Here is a 13725-nt window from a genome sequence, read left to right as displayed (position 1 = left end):
CAGGGATGTGTTTTGGGTCTGTATCCTGGTCCCTTGTTTCTCCTGCTTTATCTTGCTTCTTTGTGTGGACTGTGATGCTCTGTTGTCTCTGAGGCATTGTGACATTTTTGTGATTATATTTAATTGGTGATTACGTGTTGGAGTAACTTGCCGACAATTTTTGTTTTCTTTGTATGTTATCTACACAAGCAGGGTACTGTGCTGTGCTCCTCTAATCACTAGTTGACAGCACTTATACATTCACCACCTGTCTCCTTTCCTGTTGTCAGCCTCTTGTATGTCTCTGCTGACCTTGGCAAACAGAGCATATTCTTAGATCCCTGGAATTCAAATGAGGATGCTATCACTTTAAAATCCAAAATGGTTGTCACTTGTAAAGGTTCAAAATGACTGTGTCCTGGGGCATTTTAAATATCCAAAATGGCCAGCACTTGTAAGCATTCAAAATGGCTGCACCCTCAGTCACTTTAAATATCCAAAATGGCCACCACTTGTAAACAATCAAAATGGCCGTGTCCTCCGCACAATGGAAAGTCAACAGCTTAGGCTGTCTCCCTTTCCAGTCATAGGCCACCAGTGCAGTCATCCCTGTAGCCCTTGGTGACCAGGGCTGATCTTTAGGTCAATTCTCAAGTCCCAACACCACTTGGAAATATTTAGGCTGTTGATCTTGTCAGAGTAGCTGACAGTCAGCAGCTCCAATTGTCTCTGTACTCACTGTTTTCATTCAGGTTTTTCCACTAGTTGGTGCCTAATCTAGTTCTGTATAGTTCCTTTCAAAGCTCAGGGCTCCAGGATTATCTTCTGTATCTCTGTCAGCTGGTTTTTTACTTTTCTTTTTTGAGGAGGGTTTGTGTCTCTTGTCTGCTTATTCCTCCATCTTCGGAGGGAAGCCAATCTTAAAAGAATTGTAAGATACTTGGTGACTAGACAGAGCTAGCATTGCTCTATGAACTAAGCTACTTCCTTCCCTGTTAGGCTTTCTTTCCTTACTACACACACACACACACACACATATATTTTAATATTTTAAGAGTTTGTTTTACATTCAACATTTTGTGTACATTTACTTTCACTTCCCATTTACCATGCCCAACCCTAACTCAGTCTCCTCCCTTCCCTGCCCAGTAACCCTCCCCCTGTGTCCCTCATAGTTATGCACTCCTGTGTGTCCTGCATTTCCTCTGTGTGAATGTTGCCCCTCTGGTGCCCTGTGATTGATTGCTCCAAGGGATGCATTTCCATAGAGTATGTGGGTACGTCACCCTGGGTCGAGTGGTCTGCATGTACGTCTTATTTACTACTGGGCTGAGAGCCAGCCCCTCGGAGTGAGTTTTATTCCAGGTCCAGAAAGTATCCGAGGACCAAAGTATTGAGGGTCTCACCAGACTCCATCTAACCAGTAATTCTGGTCATTATTGAGTTTTTGGATTTTGCTCCATGCTTTCCCTCCCACTTTATTCAAGATCTCCAGAATTTGATCCTTTCCTGAATGATTGGCATTGGTAGCTGGACACCATCTAGTTCTTCTGGTCTCAAGCACCATCATGTCATAGGACTGATTGCTTCCAAATGCCCTGGGTTTTTTACTTTGCACTCTTCTTCACTTCCGACAATAGGAGACCATTAGCTACATCTTAGACGACCATTTGAAAGCTTTTAAGACTCCAGTCGCTACTTACCAATGTAGGATGAAGAACAAGAGTTATATGTATTTTGTTGTATCAAATGAGTCTGGTGTCCCCCAATACTATAGTCATGAGGCAGCAGATCCACTGGATCTCTCTCCCACAGTGTATGGCTGTCTGTGAGGGATTACTCTATATCTGTCTTCTGCAAGGATTGCAGGTATTTTTTTATCACTGGTATCTGTGCAAGATTAGCCTCTGCTGAATCTATCCTTGGTCTAGAGTATACTCCTGTTCACTGACATCTTCTCAGATAGTTTAAATGTTTATCTGTAGCCTGGTGTTTGGTGTTAATGGTAATGCTTGTTGTTGTTATGTGCCATCGAGTCACACCCAACTCAAAGTGACCCCTCCTTGCGTTTCTGAGGCACTATCACTATGGAAGTAGATTGCCCCATCTTCCTTCCAAGGAGTGGTTGGTGGATTTGAACTGCCAGCCTTCTGGTTAGCAGTCAAGTGCCTTAGCCACTATGCTACCAGAGCTCCCAATGGTAATGCAGTATCATGGATATACTGGTTGTATCAGCATCTGCCATCTGTATATTATGTGCACAATTCAGTGTCTTCCCTTTTCCTAATGCTATCGTGCTGGTCCCAGATTCTTTCTATACCATCCCTCCCCTTACACACATCAGCATGTGGCCCCCAACTAGTCTGAAATTAATCTCTTCCTTTCCCTCCCCACCCTGGTAATCTACAAAGTGAGTTTCCTTTCTCAAGCAAACCCTTCTTTGTCTTTTTATAGTAATGGGCTCATACAGTATCTGTCCTTCTGCGATTGACTTATTTCACTCAGTATAATGTCCTCCAGGCTCATCCACGTTGTGAGGTGATTCACATATCCTTCATTGTTCTTTAATATAGCATACTATTCCATTGTGTGAATGTATCATAATTTGGTTATCCCGGCCGACAGCACATAACAACAACAACATTCATCTGTTGATGGGCATTTAGGTTGTTTCCATCCCTTTGCTATAGTGAATTGTGCTGCGATGAACACAGGCGTGCATGTGTCTGTTCTGTGCTGCCTCTCACCTCTTTAGGATATATTCCTAGTAATGGATTTGCCGGGTCAAATAGTATTTCTATTTTCAGTTTTTTAAGGCAATGCTGTATCATTTGCCACAATGGTTGTACCATTTTACAATCCCACCAGCAGTGCACAAGAGTTCCAATGTCTCCATAACTTTACCAGCATTTGTTATTTTCTGTCCTGTTGAACTTTGCCTGTCTTAGTCATCTAGCTACTTTTCTACCTTCTGTGCATTCTGATTATGTTTGACAGTCTATTTATGCCATAAATTAGGGCTCCTAGATTTGCTCCTATTTTATCTTTGATGAATTTTATAGTTTTGGGTTTTACATTTAAGTCTTTGATCGAGGTTGAGTTTGTTTTTGTATATGGGGTAAGATATGGGTCTTGTTTCATTTTTCTGCAAGTGGCTATCCAGTTTTGCCAAAACCATTCGTTAAAGAGGCTGTCTTTTCCCCAGTTAATGAGTTTTGGACCTTTGTCAAAGATCACCTGTCCGTATATGGATGAGTCTATTTCTGGACTTTCCATTCTGTTCTATTGGTCTATCTGTCTATCATTGTACCAATACCACACTGTTCTGACTACTGTGGTAGTAGGTTTCAAGATCCAGGAGTGTGAGACCTTCCCCTTTGTTCTTCTTCTTCAAAAGTGCTCTGCTTATCTGAGGTCTCTTTCCTTTCCATATGACATTAGCAATTGGTTTTTCCATGTCCTTAGAAAACTTTGTTGGTATCTGGGTCGGGATTGCATTCAATGTGTAGATTGCTTTAGGTAATAATGAAATTTTCACAATATTCAGTCTACCTAACTGTGAACAAGGCAGGTTCTTCCATTTATGTAGAGCCCTTGTTGCTTCTTGTAGTAGTGTTTTATAGTTTTCTTTATATAGGTCTTTTGTGGCTCTGGTAACACTTATTCCTAGATATTTTATCTTTTTAGTAGCTATTGTAAATGGTATTGTTCCCCTTATATCTTTATCAGAGGTCTCTTTGTTGGTATAGAGGAATCCAACTGATTTTTTGTACTCATTGTTTAAAAACAAATAAGTTTAATTCTACCGCCCAAAGAAACATTACTATTTTCTTCTTCTAGCTTTTTTACAGTAAATAAAATCACACTGTTTTAGGTATTATTTTTGTCTCTACTTATTTTATTGCAACCCTTTTCTTGTGCCCTTAAATACTCTTTAAAAACATTATTTTTTATTAGCTATATAAAGTACACGTTAAATTGACTCTATCATATTTGTTGCTTTGGTATTTTAGGCTGTTTCCCACTTTTTCAGTTCTACAGATAAAGCTTCAATTACCATCCTTATTTATGAATCATTAACTGCACTACTCCTACCTTCAAACTATAAATGCTACAGAAAAAGACCAAGGACTATATATTTTAATACTCACTAGTTTGACTTCTAGTAAGTGTTTGATAGTTCGGTATTTTTACATGTAAAGTTGAAAAGTTAACTTTGTTTCATATTGTGATCAATTGGTAACAATTTTTAAAAAATTCTCAAACATGAAAGATGTGGAACTCTGCCTTGGTTGTATTTCTACAAGGTACATGTTAAACTATTTACTGTTTTGCAGCTAATTCTTTCTTCTTAAGGCAAGACATTTCCTGTTTACAACTTCATGGGAATAGGGTAAAAGAGCAGACTGAAGCACTCTTTGAAGGACCTTCTGGAATATATTATACTTTAAAAGTGTTCCCATGAGTCAAACAATACAAATCCATGACATACTTTTTTTTTTTTTTTTTAATGGGTAAAGTCCTATTGTTTTTTCTAGATAAAATAACAAAAATAGAATATAGAACATTTCAATTGTAGCTTTAATCCTTAATATTTAGAAAAGATGATTGTTTCCTATTTTACAAGTTGCTCTACCTTCCTTGCTTTCCCTTCTACTTCACTGGCATCTCTGTGAGGGCTGGAGGACAGTCGGCACTCAGATGCCCACTTATCTGGTCCAGCCCCCTGTGGTGACTCATCTCTCAGTTTTCTAGAACCACATGCTTAGTCTCTAGCATCTGGCATCCACCTGTGGTCGGCTGTAGACTTCTCAGAGTTTTAGGAAGGTCACTTTCTCCTTGACCTATTACTTTTCTGAAAATTGATGTGGTATATCAGAAACAGGGACATGGAGAGATGGTTCACCCTGTTAACTTGCTCTTCTTGGACAAAAATGACACTTCTGACATTATTTTATGAAGCTCTGGCATTGGCAGATTTCACACAGAATGAAATTATGGCTTATTTATTTAGAAGCCATTACTGGGGGCACTTACCATTCTGCTGGGGGCATTTTGAAAACATGTCAGGGAGGGCACTCTTGGCATTGAGTGGGTGGGACATGGGGATGCCAGATGCCCTGCTGACCTGCAATTTGTGGGACAGTCTTGCACAAATAATTATCCCACATCTTTCACGGCAGGACTTCTCAAATTTCTCCTGGGCATTCATGTATGTCAAAATTCCCTTTGTCACTACCTGAGTCTAGAATCTGTACATGTAGGCACAATACATTTTTCCCAATAATTTTAATATACATTGAGTTTTCTAGGTCTGTAAGTACTATATAAATTGGGGAGAAATGATACTTTTCTTATTGTGAAATCTACAAACAGCTGTTCTCCATTTAGGAAAATGAGATCACAGAGAGCTCTCCCACCCACCCAGAATCAGTTTCATTTGTACCTCCCCTCTTGTTCATGATTACCCTGTGAAAAGGCCAAACCTCTAGCAACATTATTGTGTCTTTTAATGTGGCCACCCAAAACCAAATACACTGTTGGTGAGTCGATTCTGACTCATATAGACTTTACAGGACAGAGTAGAACTGCCTCATAGAATTTCCAAGACTGTAAATCTTTAAGGAAGCAAATTGCCACATCTTTCTCCTGCAGAGCGGCTGGTGGGTTCAAACCGCCAACCTCTTGTTTGTCTGGCAGCCGAATCCTTTAACCACTGTACCACCAGGGCTCCTTTAATATAGCCAGGTCCAACTATTTCCATATGGAAATATGTATTTTTATTATAAACATTTCTTTTTATTTTTAAATTAAAATAGAGGCCTTTGTCTTATTATGAAGGTAGAACATATGGGGATACCATGAGTTGGGGCTAAGTCAATGGCAGCTAACAATAGGTATGTAGGTAGTTTATCCTACAAATAAAATTAATTTCAGAATGCTAAAGGAATCTTACACAATAAAAAAAGGGGGTATAACACTCTCCAGGTCTGAAAACCACTGATTTGTAATAAAAATGATAAAAAAAAAAAAAAAATTCTGCCAATTTATTCTGGATTCTGAATGAGCTTAGCTGGACCAAAGTGCAGTGAACATTATCTGTGAATTCTCTCTTCTGGGAGTCAAGAGTCCCAACTCCACTGACCTGCAGTGTGATCCTGTTCTTCACTAGGAGTCCAATCTTGATGTCCATTAAGTTGAGGTCCTTCTCTAGCTGCTGGTTGGCTCTGATTTTGGTCACCACTTCTTCCCTTAATCGTGCTACCTCTAGCTCCTCCTGGAAATCTAAGTCACTTTGGTCCAACAGGTGTACAAACTTGCGAATTACTGGCAATGGTGGGTTTTCAGAACCAACTGCAAGGAAGGGAATAAGCAGAATTAGGTAAGCTTGGAATCATTATAAACGAGAAGGAAACCAGGTCTTAATGAAGTATTACCTAGAAACTATACCAATGAAAGTCCTTGGTTTGTGGTGTGAATCAATTTGCTCCATGAAAAATCTGGTCGAGAAAATGAACTGATCATCATATAAATAAATGCACATGACTGATCATGTCTAGAAAAACTATTTTCTATTTATGTAATATTCATTTATCAGCACTCTCTCCCATTGTTCCTGAGACTCATGCACTGAGAAGATAGTATTATATGTGTCTTACAAATGAGGAACCTGAGAAAGAAAGTTAATATAAGTTACCTCACCTCCAAGAGCTTGTGGCTGAGCCAGATAAGAAATTATGTTTGTACTGCAGGAAGCAGAAAGTGGTTTCTTTCAGCCCCAAAGACATTTGGGAAGAAGCAAGAAGTAAATGAAAGCTGAATTAGAAAAGGTCAAAGAAGAGTGAACTATAAAGGCCAAACAAGATCCAATGGAATGACAAGTAGAACAAATGTTCTGCCTAGCAGGGAAAAAAAAAAAAAAAGGAACTGAAACTTGATCCTCATCCCTTCAGCACTAACCAAGGAAGGGTGCCTGGAATCTAGATGGTTAACCTAGTCGTCTAGATGGGTATTTTCATATAAGTTCTGAATTTCATATAAATGTCTAAACTTCATATAAATTCTAGTTCTTCATATCTTGAACATTACACATTACTTCCCTGGCATGCTGATAACTGCAAAAACAATTTTTTTTTTTTTTCTCCCACTGAGTTTAGTGAGATCAGTTCAGGGTAAACTGTGTGCATAAACCCTCTAGACCTTTAAGGATAAAAGATCACTCATCTGTGACTTAAAAAGAGCTCGACCCAGCTGTGGCAACCTAATAGCCTTCCTTTCCATCTAAGGCCCTTGTGAATCTTCCTTTCATTTCTAACTTGGTTCTGTGGTGTTTTCACAGTCATGGAATAAACAGAGTTAAACAAATAATTAACAGCATGTATTACTACTTTGCCATTTCTATGGTCTTCATTGGTGAAGTCTCCTTGGGTCATGGGACCTGATATTTTCTCATCACAGAACCCATGTGAATTTATTTTCCTTCCATTTCTAGCAGAGGAGCCAGCAGCAGGGATCCAGGTGAGGGGAGGGGACCCAGACCACACTTCACAAGCGGCAAGGCGGGAAAGCGGGGGATAGGAGAGAAAAAGGCCAGAGGGACCGGGACAGAGCGAGGAGTCAGCGGCCGGGATCCAGGTGAGGGCAGGGAACCCAGGCCTTCCCCACAAGCGGCAGGTGGGAAAACAGGAAAGGAGAGAAAAGGCCAGGGGGGCTGGGACAGAGCAAGGAGGAAGCGGCAGGGATCTAGGTAAGGGGAAGGTGGAGAGGTTTCGAATAGCTAAGAGAGACAAACTTGTCTGTTGGTTTGTTCTACTGTGGTGATGTGTTACTGTGAGGCTTGAGGCTGAGCCACTAGTGCTTCAAACCCAGAGCGGTACACATGGTGCACAGGTTTCAGCGCAGCTTGCAGACTGAGACAGACTAGAAAGAAGCAAGAGGCCATCCACTTCTCAAAGAATTGGCCAGGGAAAACCTTATGAATAGTGGAGAAACACTGTCTGACACATTACTGTGCAACTTTATGAATAGCCCGGAAACACTGTCCAATACAGAGCAGTGGGATGAGCCACTAGGTTAGAAGGCTCTCAAAATATGACTGGGAAAGAGCTGCATCATCAGAGTAAAACCAGCCTTACTGATATGGATAAGGTAAAGCTTTTGAGACATCCATTTGCTGACATGGCACAACTTAAATTGAGGAGAAACAGCTGCAAACATCCATTAATAATAGGAATGTGGAATGTACGAAGTATGAATCTAGGAAAATTGGAAGTTGTAAAAACTGAATTGGAACACAAAAAGACTGATATCTTAGTGTTTTGGTTACCTGGTGTCACTTTGACAGGAATATATACCACAAATGGGATGGTCTTAACAAACAGGAGTTTATTCTTACAATTTTGAGGCTTTAAGTCCAAGTTCAAAGTGCAGACTCTAGGGGCTGGGTGAAAGCCCCTCAACTTTGGGTTGCAGCTCTGCCTCCTGCTCCCAGCCCATGGAAGCTGGAGGCTTTTCTTCACTCAGGCAGCCACTGGCTGCTGTGGCTAACAAACCCAAGGTTGACAAGTAAAAAGACACAGTCCCGATGTTACCAACCCACACAGCAGGCCATTACTTCAAGCCCATTGTAAGTCCCAAGGTCGGCAGAGCATGGCAGGCTGCTGAACAATGACACGGCTACATGCAGGGTCCAAGCATGCCATGCTAGAGACCATTCCCAAGGCTTCTCCTTATATACAGGAAGCAGACCATATCCCCAAAGCAGCTACTCAGCTGCTTGTGGTAGATCCCATCATAGAGGTGATTGCTAGTCTCATTATGGGGAATAATTACCACCAGCTGCCCAGCCACTCACCAGGTCTGGACAAGTTGATACACAAACATAACCACCACACCCAGGCATTAATTAGCTGAAATGGACTGGTTTTGGCCATTTTGAATCAGACAACCATATGATCTAGTATGCTGGGAATGACAATTTGAAGAGGAATGGCACGGCATTCATCATCACAAAGGATGTTTCAAGATTTGTCCTGAAGTACAATGCTGTCAGTGATAGGACAATATCCATATGCCTTCAAGGAAGACCAGTTAATACGACTATTATTTAAATTTATGCACCAATCACCAGAGCCAAAGATGAGGAAATTGAAGCTTTTTATCAACATCTGCAGTCTGAAATTAACTGAACATGCAATCAGCATATGTTAATTATCTCTGGTGACTGGAACGCAAAAGTTGGAAACAAAGCAGAATTACCAGTAGTTGGAAAATTTGGCCTTGGTGACAGAAATAATGCTGGAAATTGCATAGTAGAATTTTGTAAGACCAATGACTTATTCATTGCAAATACAACATAAACAGCAGCTGTACATGTGGACTTCACCAAATGGAGCACAGAGTAATAGATTGACTACATCTGTGTCGAGAGATGATGGAAAAGCTTAATATCTTCAGCCAAAACCAGGCCAGGAGCTGATTGTGGAACAGACCATCAACTGCTCATAAGCAAGTTCAACTTGAAGTTGAAGACAATTAAACAAGTCCATCAGAGCCAAAACATGATCTTGAATATATCCCTCCAGAATTTAGAGACCATCTAAAGAATAGATTTGATGCATTCAATGAACACCAATGACTGAAAACAAGAAGAATTGTGGGATGACATCAAGAACATCATCCATGAAGAAAGCAAGAGGTCATTAAAAAGACGAGAAAAGAAGAGACTAAAATGTATGATAGAAGAGACTGAAACTTGCCCTTGAGTGGAGAGTAGCTAAAGCAAATGGAAGAAATGACAAGATAAAAAAGCTGAACAGAAGATTTCAAAGAGCAGCTGGAACAGACAAAGCCAATTACTATAATGAAGTGTGCAAAGACCTGGAGTTAGAAAACCAAAAGGGAAGAACACACTCAGCATTTCTCAAGCTGAAAGAACTGAGAAAAAAATTGAAGCCTTGAGTTGCAATCTTGAAGATTCTATGGGCAAAATATTGAATGATGCAGGAATCATTGAAAGAAGATGGAAGGAATATGCAGAGTCACTGTAGCAAAAAGAACTGATAGATCTTCATCCATTTCAGGAGGTGGTATATGATCAAGAACCAATGGTACTGAAGGAGGAAGTCGAAGCTGCAATGGAGAAACTGGCAAAGAACAAGGCTCCAGGAATTGATAGAATACCCATTGAGATATTTCAACAAAAGGATGCCCCACTGGAGGCACTCCCTCAGTTATGCCAAGAGATTTGGAAGATAGCTACCTGGCCAACTGACTGGAAGAGATCCATATTTGTACCTGTTCCAAAGAAAGGTGATCCCACAGAATGTGGAAATTATAGAACAATATCATTAATATCACATGCAAGTAAGATCTTACTGAAGATAATTAAAAAATGGTTGAAGCAGTATATTGACAGAGAACTTCCAGAGGTGCAAGCTGGATTTAGAAGAGGACGTGGAAGAAGGAATATCAAAGCTGTGGTCAGATGGACCTTGGGTCAAAGCAAAGAATACCAGAAAGCTGTTTACTTGTGTTTTATTTTATTTATTGTGCAAAGGCATTTGATTGTGTGCATCATAAAATTGTGGATAACATTGAGAAGAATGGAATTCCAGAACACTTAATTGTACTCATGTGGAACCTGTACGTAGACCAGGAGGCTGTCATTTGAACAGAACAAGGGGATACTGCATGGTTTAAAATCAAGAAGGGTGTGCATCAAGGTTGTATCCTTTCACCATACTTATTCAATCTATGTGCTGAGCAAATAATCCAAGAAGCTGGACTATATGAAGAAGAATGTGGCATCAGGATTGGAGGAAGAATCATTAACAACCTGCGATATGCTGATGACACAACTTTGCTTGCTGAAAGTGAGGATGACTTGAGGCGCTTACTGATGAAGATTGAAGAATACAGTCTGCAGTATGTATTACATCTCAGTATAAAGAAAACAAAAATCCTCACAACTGGACCTATAAGTAGTATCATGATAAAGGGAGAAAAGATTGAGGTTGTCAGAGACTTCACATTGCTTGGTTCTACAATCCATGCCAATGGAAGCAGAAGTCAGGACATTAGATGACATATAGTACTGGGCAAGTTGGCTGCAAAGGACCTCTTTCAAATGCTGAGAAGCAAAGATATCTCTTTGAGGACTAAGGTGTGCCTGACATAAGCCATGATATTTTCAATTGCCTCATGTGAGAGAGCTGGACAATGAATAAGGAAGACCAAAGAAAAGTTGATGCTTTTGAGTTGTGGTGCTGGTAAAGAATGCTGAAGGTACTACGACCTGCTAAAAGAACTAACAGATCTATCCTGGAGGAGGTGCAGCTGAAATGCCCCTTGGAAGTGAGAATGTCCAGACTTAGTCTTACCTACTTTGGTCATGTTGTCAGAGGGAACCATTCCCTGGAGAAGGATGTCATGCTTGGTAAGGTGTAGGGTTGATGAAAGAGGGGAAAAAGCCTTCGACGTGGTGGATTGACATGGTGGTTGCGACGAAGGGCTCAAGTACAGCAAGGATCACAGAGCTGGCATGGGATCGGGCAGTGTTGTGTTCTGCTGTGCGTTGGGTCGCTATGAGTCGGAAACGACTTGATGGCACCTAACACCACCAACAACCATTTCTAGCAAAGTTGCTGCTGTGTCCATTTCATAAAATATCTGAGTGATGCAGTAGAGCTCACTAATGTATTAGGATGACAGACCATTAGCCATCTGTGGTAGCTAAGGTTGTGTGTCAACTTGGCTGGACTGTAGTTTTAAGTGGCTGGGCAGCTATGATGCTGTTATTCTCCATGATGAGACTGGATGTGGTGTAATCACCTCCATGGTAGAATCTGCTGTGAGCAGTTATCAGTTGAAAGAGAGTTGCCTTTGGGGTGTGGCCTATTTCCAGGATACATGGAAAGGATGCTGTACTTGGCTTATCATCATCTCCAGCTCCTGGACTTCACCAAGTGGCCGGCTATGTTACCTGCCAATCTTGGGATTGTTTCATTCACAGCCTATGAGCAAACAATCTGCTTTACTGTCTGCCGATCTTAAGTTTGTCAGTTCCTGTAGCTGCATGAGTCAGGAGAAGCTTCCGCTTGCTCCAGTGGGCCTGGAAGGCTGCAGCCCAAGGTCTAGGGGCCTCTACCCCAGTCCCTAGAGCTGGCACTTGAATTCAGACTTCTAGCTTAGCCTTTGCCTTGAGCCAGTACTCTGAACTCAGACTTCTGGCCTAGTCTTCCCCGAGAGCTGGCACTCTCAACTCGAACTTCTAAACTGTAAGAGAATAAATGTCTGTTTGCTAAAGCCACTCACTTATGGTATTTCTGTTACAGCAGTACTAGAGAACTAAGATACCATCCCATTAATGTCTACAGCTAATGGCTCCCTCTTTTTGCCCTTTAGGATTCTGTATCTTTGTAGGTGCTTGTAGGTTATAAAAAACTATTATTTTAGCTCTATTAGTTACTACTGCTCAAATTTAATCTTTCCACTATCAACTCTAGGGTTTTTTTTGACATCTTCCTGATGGGAATCATTTTGTGTTATTTTAACTTCGGGAAATCACACAGTATCGGTTGGCACCTGTAAACAGCCCGAACACGATTCCAGGAACCTTCTAGTGGCTGTGCAAGCTTGAATATATTCAGTACCTTTCCAAAGGATAAGGGTAACAACAGATGATGACAGACTCAGGAAAATTACAATTTTTTTCATATTTCAAAAAAACAGTTTTATGAAAATATTGAATGAAATGAAAAATTTACAGTTCAATTACCACAAAATCACCTTATTTGCCAAACCCAGAGAAGCTTAGGTCTACCTTCTTCACTAACAAAATTTCTATCTACCTTTTATGCTTTAAAATAAAATCACTTAGATTTGGAACACTACAATTTCTTTTTCTCTATACGATTAAAAAAATAACAAATGTAAGTTTCTTAAAGGAAAAACATCATCACTACTATGTACAAAGACATGTTGCCTAAAACTAAACAAAAACCAGCCTACATTCATTTGGAGAATTTATTCTTAATTGTCTTCCACCTGTGAAGACAATAGCACACCTGTTTTAGTGCATTGTTGTCGTTGTTAGGTGCCATTGACTCAGCTGACTCATAATGACCCTGTGTACAACTCTTCTGAGTAAGACTGAAACAACTTGTACTTGCCCAGTTTATAAGAAATCCACTCTGTTTAAGAATAACCCCACCTACCCAATGTTTTGTAGTCATCTCTAGCTTTGTTTGCTCTCAAAAGTGACTGTATTTTCACAATTTCATTTTTCTGTAAAAGATGGAGACAAAGCATTACTTCCCAGAGTCCCATTTATTCCACAGTAGAATCTCACCAACATGGATTCCACTACTTCAGAACTGACAGATTTAGATGTGGTGTATGTGGTTTACTCTTCCATTTTCTTTGAGGAAAAGGTCAGATAAACTAGCAAAAATGATAACAGCAAGACTGTAGGAACACTGCTTCAGTAAAGAGATCTAAAAAGGGAAAGAATTTCAGCACTGGAATTAGATGATCTGGTCTATGTTTTTTTTTTTTAAATCCTTCTGTGGACTTCTGTTTAAATGAATCAGTTAGTAATTAGAAAACCTGAACAAGCCATGTTGGATAATATTTCTAGAATCTTCTCTCTTTGGCATTACTAGTTAGCACTGGTTTCCACTCACCCACTTCCTACCCAGTCCTGACTGATGCAGTCTCATTCTGAATATGGTTGGGCGGGGGGGG

The 13725-nt window shown here is 40.4% G+C and overlaps 1 protein-coding gene across 1 annotated transcript in view; it reads right to left on the bottom strand.

Annotated features, from left to right (window-relative positions):
• The window catches only part of IQGAP2 (IQ motif containing GTPase activating protein 2), a 439708-nt gene that overhangs the window by 86670 nt on the left and 339313 nt on the right, over positions 1–13725 (bottom strand). Inside the window, exons 20-21 of the mRNA XM_042781321.1 lie at positions 13197–13266; positions 6125–6333 (exon numbers count right to left, since the gene is read on the bottom strand). Of these exons, the coding sequence (XP_042637255.1) occupies positions 6125–6333; positions 13197–13266 (279 nt within the window). The remainder of the gene's footprint in view (positions 1–6124; positions 6334–13196; positions 13267–13725) is intronic.

This window comes from Orycteropus afer, unplaced genomic scaffold (assembly GCF_000298275.1).
Source record: "Orycteropus afer afer isolate SDZICR_OR568_19922 unplaced genomic scaffold, OryAfe1.0 scaffold00104, whole genome shotgun sequence".
Classification (NCBI taxonomy): Eukaryota; Metazoa; Chordata; class Mammalia; order Tubulidentata; family Orycteropodidae; genus Orycteropus; species Orycteropus afer.
Note: the sequence above shows the minus strand (reverse complement) of the source record. Positions and strands in the feature narration are given on the sequence as shown.